Here is a 12,239-nt window from a genome sequence, read left to right on the forward strand (position 1 = left end):
TATTTGTGCGCCAGTACACCAGCGGCTGTTCACTTCCTGCTATCTCTGCCTCAGACATGTAACTCTGCACTTCCAGTGCTGAACGACTGCCCGTGTCCTGCGCACAGATTTCGAAATACTGCCACACAAATGACATGATAGCGAATGATTACAATGTAGTCTGTGCACGCAGGTGCACTTCTGGAAAAACCGGCAGAAAACAGACCAAAAACCGGCCGATTGCCATCGCGTATTTTAAGCAAAAACCGGCCGGTTCCGATTTATGGCCGGTCAACCGGTGCATCCGTAATAAATTTGTATTCAATCATAAAACACAAAAACATGCAACAAATTCTTATTAAAAAGTTAATAAATTAATAAATGTAAAGTTACTTTATTAAATAGGTTTTATGAATTTAATTGATTAAACACCCTTTCTAACTATTAAAATTGAATTAAACCACAGAATTAGAGGGCAAAAATAAAATAAGAAAAAATAAACAGATTTCACAGGGTGCTACTAAAGTGTCTGATGTCGTCGATTACTGGCTCGATCAGTTGCACTGAATGACTGATAGCAGAATCTACTCAGAACTAGAAAAACAACATGCCTGGCCAATTCCATGATGCACCTCGAAGGTAAACATACACACTCTTATCATCAACTTCACCACCAACAGCAATACAAAGACTGATGTGAGTGATCTCAGCGCAGTCTTGTGTTTGATCTCAGCGCAGCAGCATCAGTGTTCTGGTGATCTCACAGGATAGACAACTTAATAACCATTTAAACTTGACACTGTTCCTCACAAAACATCATTCCAATACAGCGCATGAGTCACGCAGACTGCTGTTACGATGGTGCTCAGATGTGTTTGAACATGTACATGAACACATGGTGTGGGTGTGTGTGTGTGTGTGTGTGTGTGTGTGTGTGTGTGTGATGTTTATGAACTCACCCTCTGCTCAGCGTTGTCTTTAAAGCTCAGGCCGAAGTAATCCTTCTCCAGCAGATTCAGGTGATCGCAGACTTGAAAAAACAGGTACTGGCCTTTCGCCCGTTTCTAGAGACAATGAAGAAGAAAGATATGAACACACTTTACTCACACAGACCATTCTGTCATAATTCACTCACTCTCATGCTCTTGTGTCATTCCAAACCTGTACGTTAATGGGGTCCAAAAAAAACAAAACTTTCATTGTATAGAGAAAAAAAAAAAAAAAACAATGTGACTTTGTTGTTTTTTAAATTCTATGGAAGAAAGACTATAACGGTGAGTAAATGAGGACAGAAGTGTGATTTTTGGCTGGTATGTAAAGTATTCCTGTATATGGCAGCGCTGGCTCTGAAGCGTCACACACAGACGCCGGGTCATACTGGGGCTATTGGAGCCGCCGGACACCAGCAGACAGTGGCTGAAGCGGTCAGCGTGAGTGTGTGTGTGTGTGTGACTCCTGAGGAATGAGAGGTCAGCAGGAGCTTCCAGCATTAGTCACTGAGGAACATCTGAAGACAGAGAACAGCGCTGCATTCATCGGTCTGCTCCAGACATCCTTACGGTCAAGTGCTTATGCACAGTTTTTAATCAGTCTAGGGTTTTTGCAACCAAAACAATTTTTATTTATTTTTATTAATGTAGTTATCCATCCACCTCTGTCTCACATCCCATGATGCTTTGCACACATTATCGGCCCCTAAAACTCCAACAAGTCTTTTTGCAGCAATATTAAATATTACTGTAGTAGGGGTGCTCCGATCAGGATTTTTGAGGCCGATCACAGAAAGCAGTATCTGCCGATACGATCACCGATACCCATCTTTTCAAAGCCATGGGGAATTATTTATAGTGATGATCTAATCAAGATTTTTAGACATGTATTCAGGGCCTGAATTCCTCTCTTAGGTGACTCTTGTGAGAGGGGAGTTTTTAATTTGAGGGGTGGAGGGGGGCAAAAATATATATTTATTTCACCTAAATGTTTGATCATGCAGTGTATTTTTGTTTTGACAATCATGTAATTGTTGCACACAGCGCAAGCCTGATTTTGTGAGCTGTATGTGAGGTTCACCATACTCCGTTTTAGGGCTGGACGATATGGAGCAAAAAATATATCTCGATATCTTTACAGGAAAAATAACCTCCCAAAAACTACTTTAAAAACAAATATGCCAAATATTACAGGTTTAGGGCCCTATGAAATGTTTTATTTTTTCTTCATCATATGTTTTATTGTTACCTTAATTCTGTGTTTAAGCAAGTTTAATTATTTAAATGCATAAAAACAACTTAATTTGTTAAAATTTTTTTCTTAAAATAGGCTTTTTTTGAATTTTTTTTTCCTCTGTGATTTTGTGTGTTTTCATTTTTCTGGTTATCAAATGAAGGCATAAAACTTTCATTTAATTCATCTTTTAATTATTGAAAATTAAGCAAACTTTATTTTTTGGTAAACAAAGGGGATTTACTATTAAAAATAATACATGGAAGAAATGTTGTGTGATTATTCCTTAAATAATGTTCGTTTCATTTTATTAGTAGTAGTAGTAGGCTATGTACATTCTGCTGAACAATAGGCTAGTAACAGATTTCTGGCCAATACTTGTTTTTTGACGGGTTTACCGTTACAGTTCTGTGTATGTGATACTACAGTCTATGATGTGATATGACGCTAGTTTTACTGAAATCAAATGGTCAGATGCTCATGAAGTGACTCTCAGTGCAGTTCTGGAGATGTTGTTCATGTGTTCACATCCTCATTTAGAGAGACGACAGACGCTGAAATCACCGCGAGCGTCACGCGCTTCAGTGTGTGTAATAAAACGAAGAAGCGCTTCTGTGCCATTCATTAACACAGACACACACAACATAAAGGATTCATATTTAAATAGACTTTTCCGGCTTAATATTTACAGATATTAGTCCATATCGCGATTTGATGTGAGTGCAATGAGACCTACTTTTGATTAATTCATTTAAAATTTGACAAATTCTGTGACATTCCACCTTAAAGTGTACATTCCGTTTTTATGACTGGATTCCACGATTCCGTCCGCGTTTTCTGCATCGCGGAAATCATAGGGCCCTACAGTAGACATCTGCCTGCTGTTCGCCCGACGCCTTAAAACCGAGGTATCTCCATATAATGGAGCCAGTTGTCCTTTTTTTTATACTAGCTCTGCAGCCTCAGGTCTGGTTGCGGACGACGCCATGTTCAACGCGAGGGGAGGGGGAACAAAATCACGGAGGCGGGGCGAGCACAGCACAGAGAAGACAAACAAGCAAAGTGGCGGAATCAGAATTAAATATAAACAATATATAGATATATACGATATGTCAAAATCCATATCGTGTTTAAAAAATATCTCGATATATTTTAAATATCGAGATATCGCCCACCCTTACTCCGTTTGCAGTGCATATGCAGTCCATGTGTGGTACAGAAGCAGCACGGACTGTGCTTTCACACAGGAGTCTGCTCCTGATCCATGGCTGTTTACCACAAACACAATATTTATCCATTTTGATTTCAAATCCAAACACTGTTACTAGGGATGCAAGATAAATATTGGCACGATATTAATGTGCATCTCGTCAGTAAAGCCGGTTCTGTAATCAGTAGTAAATCTCTACACGTGTGTGCTTTCATGTGGAGCAGCATTTACTACACAGAGTCGTTGTTCACTGACAAGCTGGGCAAAACCACAATCATATTTTGTGCAGCTTGTCATTTAACAACGGCTCTGTGTAGTAAATGCTGCTCCACATGAAAGCACACACGTGTAGAGATTTACTGCTGATTACAGAACTGGCTTTACTGACAAGATGCGTATGTGCCTATATTTATCGTGCATACGTTAAATTAAATCTAAATTTACAATATAACCACTTTATTTGTGTTAAAAATGTTATATTGTTGCAGTTACATTCCATGATACCTCTCTGAGGTATGGCGGGAACATGCATATTTTGTTATAAATGCAATCTCTCAAACACAATTACATATGCATTTTAAAATGAAAATGTAACTATTAACAGTGCATACATTGTGTTTACCCTACAGAATACAAAAATGTTATGATTTATTTCAAGTGTTGTAAAGTAGAGGGACACCACTTGCCACCACAAATGAAGAATGATTTAATTACTACATTTTCGTGTTAATCCATGTTCATATTTACAGCAAACAATGCGGTCACTTTAATTAGGTGCATGTAGCGGAAATGATCTCTGCACTTTTATTCATCACATACATGATTATATAGAGAATATATAACCAGCAGTGAAATGTGAGTCAGGTCCGCTCCATGGACAGTGCAATTATTAGAGAATACAACACAGAGGAAAATATACATAAATATAGCTATGAAAGAATGAAATAAAAATAAACAAAAAAATATATGAATAAAATATTTTTTAAAAAATGTAGAATTAAATATAGAATAGAAAATAAAATGTGCATGAATATATATTGTAGTCTTAAATATTAACCCTTTAGGCGCCAGGGTTTTTTGGAAAAAATGCTGTATTTTGACATCAAGATTTCAAAAGCTTGTGGCTTGGAAGGGCTTAAAGATAGAGATCTACTGTAAATTAGAAAAACGTTGGGCATGACTGAAAGTTTATGTAGGGTGTAAATATACTCATCTAATTTGCATATTATGACGTCATCAGGGGGGCGGTCACCTCGAATTTCATAATATTCAGGAAATAGTAGATATTGAACTGATGTTTGAACTTATTTGCATGTTTGTGTGTGTGTGTGTGTGTGTGTGTGTGTGTCTTTTTATCCTCATTCCAAATGTTAAGAAAAGAGGAAGCCAACAATAAAACAGGAGAAAGTACTAAATTATTACTATACTACTATACTATATAGTAGTAAAACACATGTGAACAGTAGCCTACTTTTTGATCAGTTCATCAGCAATATTCAGGAAATAATAGATATTGAATGGATGTTTGAACTCATTTGCATGTTGTTGTTTTTTTTTTTGCTTTTGCTTTTTGACCAACATTACGTCATGTTCCTATTCAAAGTTTTCTAGGAAATAGCAGAGCAAGTGAGCTCTCGTGTCATTGATGCAGAAGCAGTTCAGTTCATAGCGTGTGAGTTAATTGTGAGATTTGTGAGAGAAAATCGGCAAATGGCTAATAAAAAAGTTGTACCGTGAGGATGTGTTGCAAATGTTATTCCCCGATTCTGACTCTGAATGGGAATATTTGCCTTTCGGAAGTGACACAGTTCATAGTTCTTGAGAGTATTGTTCCTCTCATTGCATGGCACAGCGCAGAGCGCACCTACAGTACTCACTGACTGCACCTGTATTGTCTGCCGGCGGCCCTTAGAGCGTGCGCGATCAGCAACAGCTCTCCTATGGACACTACGACCACGTTCACCCCTGCCACCCTCATCCCCGTTGGGCAAAGGGTCGAAATGACCACTTGTTTGTGCTTCATTTGTACTGATCGTCGTTTCCAAAAGGCAAATATTCCCCTTCAGAGTCAGAATCGGTGAATAACATTTGCAACACATCCTCACGGTACAACTTTTTATTAGCCATTTGCCGATTTTCTCTCACAAATCTCACAATTTACTCGCACGCTATAAAATGAACTGCTTCCACATCAATGACACGAGAGCTCAATTGCTCTGCTATTTCCTCGAACACTTTAAATAGGAACATGACGTAATGTTGGTCTAGAATCAAAGTACTACATGTCTGCCATCTATTGGTAGGGAATACAAATGAGATATTACACAATATTGGGAACTACAGTCTATTTTATTAAGTATGACGTCTTGTCGCAATTTTGCGACTTTGACGCTTAGAGGGTTAAGATACACAGGAATGTACAAGAGGCAAATGTGCAAACAGGTTGTGACATGTCAATATGAGGTAGAGAATGATGAATATCTTACTGATTAAGTGATTATTAAGTGGAGTCATGTAGATGTTAAGAGGCTGGTTTGAGTTTAGGAGTCTGATGGCCTGGGGGAAGAAACTCCTCCTAAGTCTCTCAGTTTTTGCCATCAGGCTACGGAAGCGCTTACCAGATGGCAGCAAAGTGAAAAGACAGTTACTGGGGTGATTTGAGTCCTTGATGATTTTAACAGCTCTGCTTTTGCAGCGTTTGAGGTAGATGTCCTGCAGAGAGAGGAGAGACAGCTCTGATTTTGGATCGTTTGAGGTAGATGTTCTGTAGAGGACTTTGCAGTCTTGACTGGATCTGTTCCCATACCACACTGAGATACACTGAGTCAATAGACTTTCTATGGCCCCTGAATAGAAAGTTTTCAGGATTGCTGGTGAGACCCTGAACTTCCTCAGCTGACGCAGATGGTACAGTCTTTGCCTGGCATTATTTACCTGTGTTTGAATGTGGGTAGACCAAGTCAGGTCCTCGGAGATGTTTACATCAAAAAGTTGTCCAAATGAAGTTCTCAGCAATGCATATTAATCAATCAAAAAAGTTTTTATATATTTACCGTAGGAATTTTACAAAATATCTTTCTGGAACATGATCTTTACTTAATATCCTAATGATTTTTGGCATAAAAGAAAAATGTATAATTGTGACCCATACAATGTATTGTTGGCTATTGGAAATATACCTGTGCTACTTATGACTGCTTCTGTGCTGCAGGGACACATATTACGTATCATCTTTATCTGGAACATTGATGGATATGCCAAAGCACTTTCTGTCTTTTTGACAGATAAACTGTATTTCTCTGGTTTAGAAACATTCCCGTAACACTGGGATCAAAAAGGGGAAAATACCATGTGAAACAACAAAGAGATGTGAATTTGGGGAGAAAATGAAAGATTGTTGTTGTATTCCAGTGAATTATCTGTAGGAGTTCTTCATTAAACTGGGAAAGTTGACTATAAGAGTGCAGTATCTGTTGTCTTACATACTGTACTGTTAGAACAGAAAATAAAATAAAATAAAGTAACCTAAAACAACTGCTTGTGATAATGTCACATTGCCATACCAAGTATAACATTATTTTTCTGATGGATAAAAACAGAGCATGAAAGGAAATATACATATTATTCAGTCAAATTGACAGATATGGATGATTTTTAGTGCAACGCTATTAGTTTAAATGATTTGTTTCAGTCCTTTTGAGTGAAAGATCCCCAAACTAGAAGCATTATCAGTAATTTAATATGCAGTAGACTGGAAAAAGATGGACACGATTGTGACATTTAAACCATTTGTACCTTTAAGAATTGGACAATGTTTAAATGATCCTGATATGACTGTTAGGATTGTTGTGATTGTGTTTTCCAGTTCGGTTTCAGCAAAGAAGTGTCAACTTGTAAATAGAATTTTATCACACAGTACAACCCTCTATGGACACCTTGGCAATTGAATTGCCATTGGCTACTACATTTACTCGACAGACTTAATATTATATATATATATATATATATATATATGTGTGTGTTTATATTGTCAGACACTTCTTTTCATGGGATACATTAGGAATGGCTGACAACAACAACATCTGGTGCTGCATCCGTGCCAGGTATCAGTTTAAGTCTCATATCAACTACACACATATAAACCTAAACAGAGAGTGAGTCTTAATCTGTCTGGTTATGACACAACACACAGAACACCATAAGCTGCTGTTATGGATGCAGTAACACAAACTAATGCCAGCGATCACTCGCAGCAGATTTACTGATGAGAGATCAGGCGTCACGCTGCGTAAACACTACAGATGCTGCTTCAACACGCACACAAACACAGACAGCTAATGGATTTCAGTTTGCAGTGGACCGATAGTGGCTGTTCCTGTTTTGTTGAAGTGCATTAGGTGAACGGCGAGAGCAAACAAACAATCGCATATCACACACAGCATGATGGCCACAGAAAGCCGCAGGTGCTCATGGGTGGAGACGTGGGTCTATGGTGTCGGCACAACAAACCAGAGCAGAAACACGACTTCTGTTTCTCAATACACACACACACACGAGGAGGGCATGAATGTCAGATGATCCTGATCCGAAGTGACTGTGTGATGATTTCACCACAGTAAAGTGCTGCTAGCCATTAAACAGTGACAACTAGGATGAAGAAGATATATGGACGAACAATGAAATAAAAGGCAGGAGATGCGTGACATTTAAGGAAGTTAATAAAAGCATAATAGGTTCCTGGGGAGAATAAAAACTCAATTTGGAAGCACACACACTGAAGAGTCGAATTCACAAACAATCATGTCAAAATGCATTTCTTGGTGAGTATTCATGTAAACCAAGCTGTCAGTTCTGTCTTAAGTAAATGTAAACAGCTGGGAGAAAATCTAAATGCTTAGTTTGTTAACGCAATCCAGTTATGACTGAGAACTGAACAAACAAACGTTCCTCAAAAGATCCTGACGTCTGGAGAATCAAGACGAGCTGCTTCAGCCCAGTAAGTGTTCATCTGGAAAAATTACTAGTTATTCTGACGCTTACTTAGGGCTGGACGATATGGCCAAAATTTACATCACGATATATTTCTTAATTTCGGACGATACGATATAATTCCGATATCGATATGAACACTATAAAAAGCCTCGTAAAAACTGCCAAGAACGCCCACAACAGATGTCAGTGTATATACATTTATGAAAAATGAATTTGCCAAGTCTGACACCTCATTTAAAACCATTTAATATTTTTGGAAAAAAAAAAAAACATTATTTTTTGTATTTAGCCTTCATACAAACAATAAATGTGAAATCACTGTCAAAAAATCATTTCAGTCTCACCTAATTAAAATTAATTTCTTTAACTTCAAACTGTAGGCTAATATATACTACCAGTCAAAAGCTTTTAATTTGAACAGTAAGATTTTTAATGTTTTTAAAGAATTCTCTTCTGCTCACCAAGCCTGCATTTATTTGATCCAAAATACAGCAAGAAAAGTAACATTTTGAAATATTTTTTACTATTTACAATAACTGTTTTATATTTGGAAATATTTTAAAATGTATTTTATTCCTGTGATTTCAAAGCTGTATTTTTAGCATCATTACTCTGATTACATGATCCTTCAGAAATCATTCTTATATTCTGATTTGCTGCTCAAAAATAATTTGTTGAAATCAGCTGAGTAGGTTTCTTGATGAATATCAGGTTTCTTGATGAATAGAAAGTTCAGAAGATTTTTTATTTTATGAATTTCTTTATCATCACTTTTGATCAATTTAAAGCATCTCTGCTAAATAAAAAATTCTATAATTTCTTTCCAAAAAAAAGAAAGAAAGAAAGAAAGAAAGAAATGATGCTGACTCAAAGCTTTTGAATGGAATAGTGTAATCAAATCAAATGTAATCAAAATGTAATGTTACAAAAGCTTTGTTTTTCGGATAAATGCTGATCTTTGGATCTTTCTATTCATCAAAGAATCCTGAAAAAAAGTACTCAACTCTCTTAAATATTGATAATCAGCAAATCAGCATAATAGAATGATTTCTGAAGATCATGTCAAGACTGGAGTAATGATGCTGAAAATTCAGCTTTGATCACAGGAATAAACTACATTTTAAAATAAAACAGTTATTTTAAATAGTAAAAATATTTCAAAATTTAACAGTTTTTGCAGTACTTTGGATATAGATTGAAACAAACGTGCTTTAGTCAGTATAAAGAGTATGAAGAGTGCTCTTGAGTTGCTGCAGGAAAAACAAAAACATGTTGCTGGAGCCGGGCTTAAATGCAAACTGATTGTCTGCCAGCAGGAGGCGCTGTGAGAGCGGTAGACCCAGCGGTTTCTCCAGTAACGGCTATAATCAAAGGAGCTGCGCCTATGAACGCTTCTTTATCAGATAAAATGAAAATGCCATCGAAACTTTTCTGAAAACAGTCGGTTCCCTTCAGAGATACATTCATATAAAACCACCCGCGACATGTTTTGATTTTGAAACGTACAGTGCTCATATTTATTCAACGAAGTCAAAACGCCACAAATAAATCAATGTATGGGGAACACTTGTATATCGAAATATCGGAAATGTGTTTAAAAACCATATCACCGTTATTGATTTTTTTTTTATCGCGATACATATCGATATTGAATTATTGTCCAGCCCTACGCTTACTTGAGAAAAATCAGTCAAGATTTGACAGCAGAAAGACACTGAAGCAGCAGCTGAAGCTGGACGTTTGTACAATTACACTAAAAGAGCTTTTACTGGAGAAAAAACCAACTATCAATCAGACGACAGAATGAGTGGAGTAGATTGTGTATCACGGGTTTTGATCATGTTGAAAAATCCAAATAAATCTGCAGCATTTCAAATATGATACAGTAGGCTTTATAGGCTTAACAGATGAATGGTCAGGTACTCAAGTATTAGGGAGGAGCATGTACAGAAGTGAAGGATGCACTGGATTATTATGAGCAAATGCCTAGCAGCTATAAGATTACATGCTCAGAGAGACATGCATGAGCAGACTAGATCTATGAGAAAAAAAACTAGAGGATCAGAGAGAGTACATGAATGAATGACAGCCAAAGCCTAAAAGTACATGATGAAAGAAAGAAGATGAATGAGAACAAAAGAAGGAACTCTAACTGCAGACTCAATAATAGCATGAATAAATTCATTGTAAAGTCCTAGAGAATCACGGAAGGGATGTTTGAGCAGGGTTTACACAGGATCAGTGACGAACAGGAGAAACCACAGAGAGTGACTGTGAATGAACGTCCTGAAGCATTAGCATCAAACACAGCTGAGGCCTCAGAGAGCCCAGATCAGGGGCTCCGTCTCAGTCTCATGATGGCCACATTACTCAATACACCACACCGCTATGAAAAAAAAAAAACTTCCACGAAAACAACAATACAGCATTAAAAACATAACGCCATATGCATCCTGCTGTTATATAGGTCACTGCGCTCTGATTGGCTGAGAGGTCCTGTCAATCGTCTATTCACTTTCCAGAGAGACAAGAATCTATCCTGCCATCCTAACATCCATGCGGGGTCACTGAGCAGTCCTGAGAGCCCTCATTGTCCCCACCGTCCCCATAAAGCGTCTCGTCTGGAATGCTTTGTGTGAAGCTGCAGCTTATGCGTCCTGGCGACCCGGAGACAGTGGCGTTCTTCTCTGAGCAAACATGCCACCGTCTCATGCATGAATACACCAGGACAATGGCGCTTAGCGATGCCTCAGCACTTTCCGGTGATGGGACAAAGCCGAGGCTGTTTAGAGCTCACAGAGCGGCCCGTAATGAGAGCCCAAACCATCAGTCATATCCCAACACTCACCTGCACTGTGTTTCACTTCAGCCTCCGACGATAGGTTCTCCTGTTCGGATGATTAGATTTACTGTGATAGCCTTCACAGAGCACAGATGTCTAACATGTTCTTTACATACCATATAAGATAAATAGATGTTGTTTTCTAATATCTTCTAATTATTTCAAATAATTTATTTAAAACATTTTATAAACATATCATGCTTTTAAATGCTCCTGTGTATATCAGTGTTCTGTGAAGACATCTGGCACTGTGTGAAGGCTTCCATTTACAACATATGCACCGTGTGTGTTTTTAAAGCGTTGAGCATTGTAGCCAATCACAGACATGTCAGTTGAGCACCTGAAAGCACTGGCCAAAGGATGAGTATTTCAAAGCCTGTGATTTTGTTCTGCACATTCACAAATCCCAAATTCCTATCTTTGTGTACATTTTCATATACACAAATTCGGTTAAGAAAGAGAAAGATGGGGGGGGGGGTAACATGCATCTGGATAGTAGATCAGTGCATTGCTTCTCAAAGTGACAGCAGCTTAAAATACCTGCTGCTGTCTGTGTCATTTTTGTTAATCAAACAACAAAAGACAAAAAGAAAAGAAAATCATTCACTGCTCTTGTTATTTCCTGCAAAAATGACTTAAAACGACTGTCATGTATAAATTCACAAATATTTAGGCTGCTGTCATATTAAAACCAAATGCACTTTTCTAATATGGCATCAGACAATAATCGGAATCAGACAATAAGCTACATTGCAATGTGGTCTCTTTGGGATGGCACTAAAATGAGTTGTTCACTTACAGAACGCAAGCTTCTAGAGGGCACATAAGTCTGAAGTAGTGAATTTAGGGAAAAGGGTGCAGAGCCAGTGGTGGTTTTGCAGGCAAACATCAATCCCTAGAATTTTATGCGAGCAGCTATTGGTAGCCAGTGCAAAATTGATGAACAGAGGTGTGACTCTTTTCGGCTCATTAAAGACTACTCTTACTGCCAAA

General features: G+C 37.8%; 1 protein-coding gene across 1 annotated transcript in view; it reads right to left on the bottom strand.

Moving 5' to 3' along the window:
* The window catches only part of LOC109054520 (band 4.1-like protein 2), a 101,496-nt gene that overhangs the window by 45,834 nt on the left and 43,423 nt on the right, over window positions 1–12,239 (bottom strand). Inside the window, 1 exon segment of the mRNA XM_042746172.1 lies at window positions 939–1,043. Within this exon segment, the coding sequence (XP_042602106.1) occupies window positions 939–1,043 (105 nt within the window).

The sequence above is a fragment of the Cyprinus carpio genome, chromosome B20, assembly GCF_018340385.1.
Source record: "Cyprinus carpio isolate SPL01 chromosome B20, ASM1834038v1, whole genome shotgun sequence".
Lineage (NCBI taxonomy): Eukaryota > Metazoa > Chordata > Actinopteri > Cypriniformes > Cyprinidae > Cyprinus > Cyprinus carpio.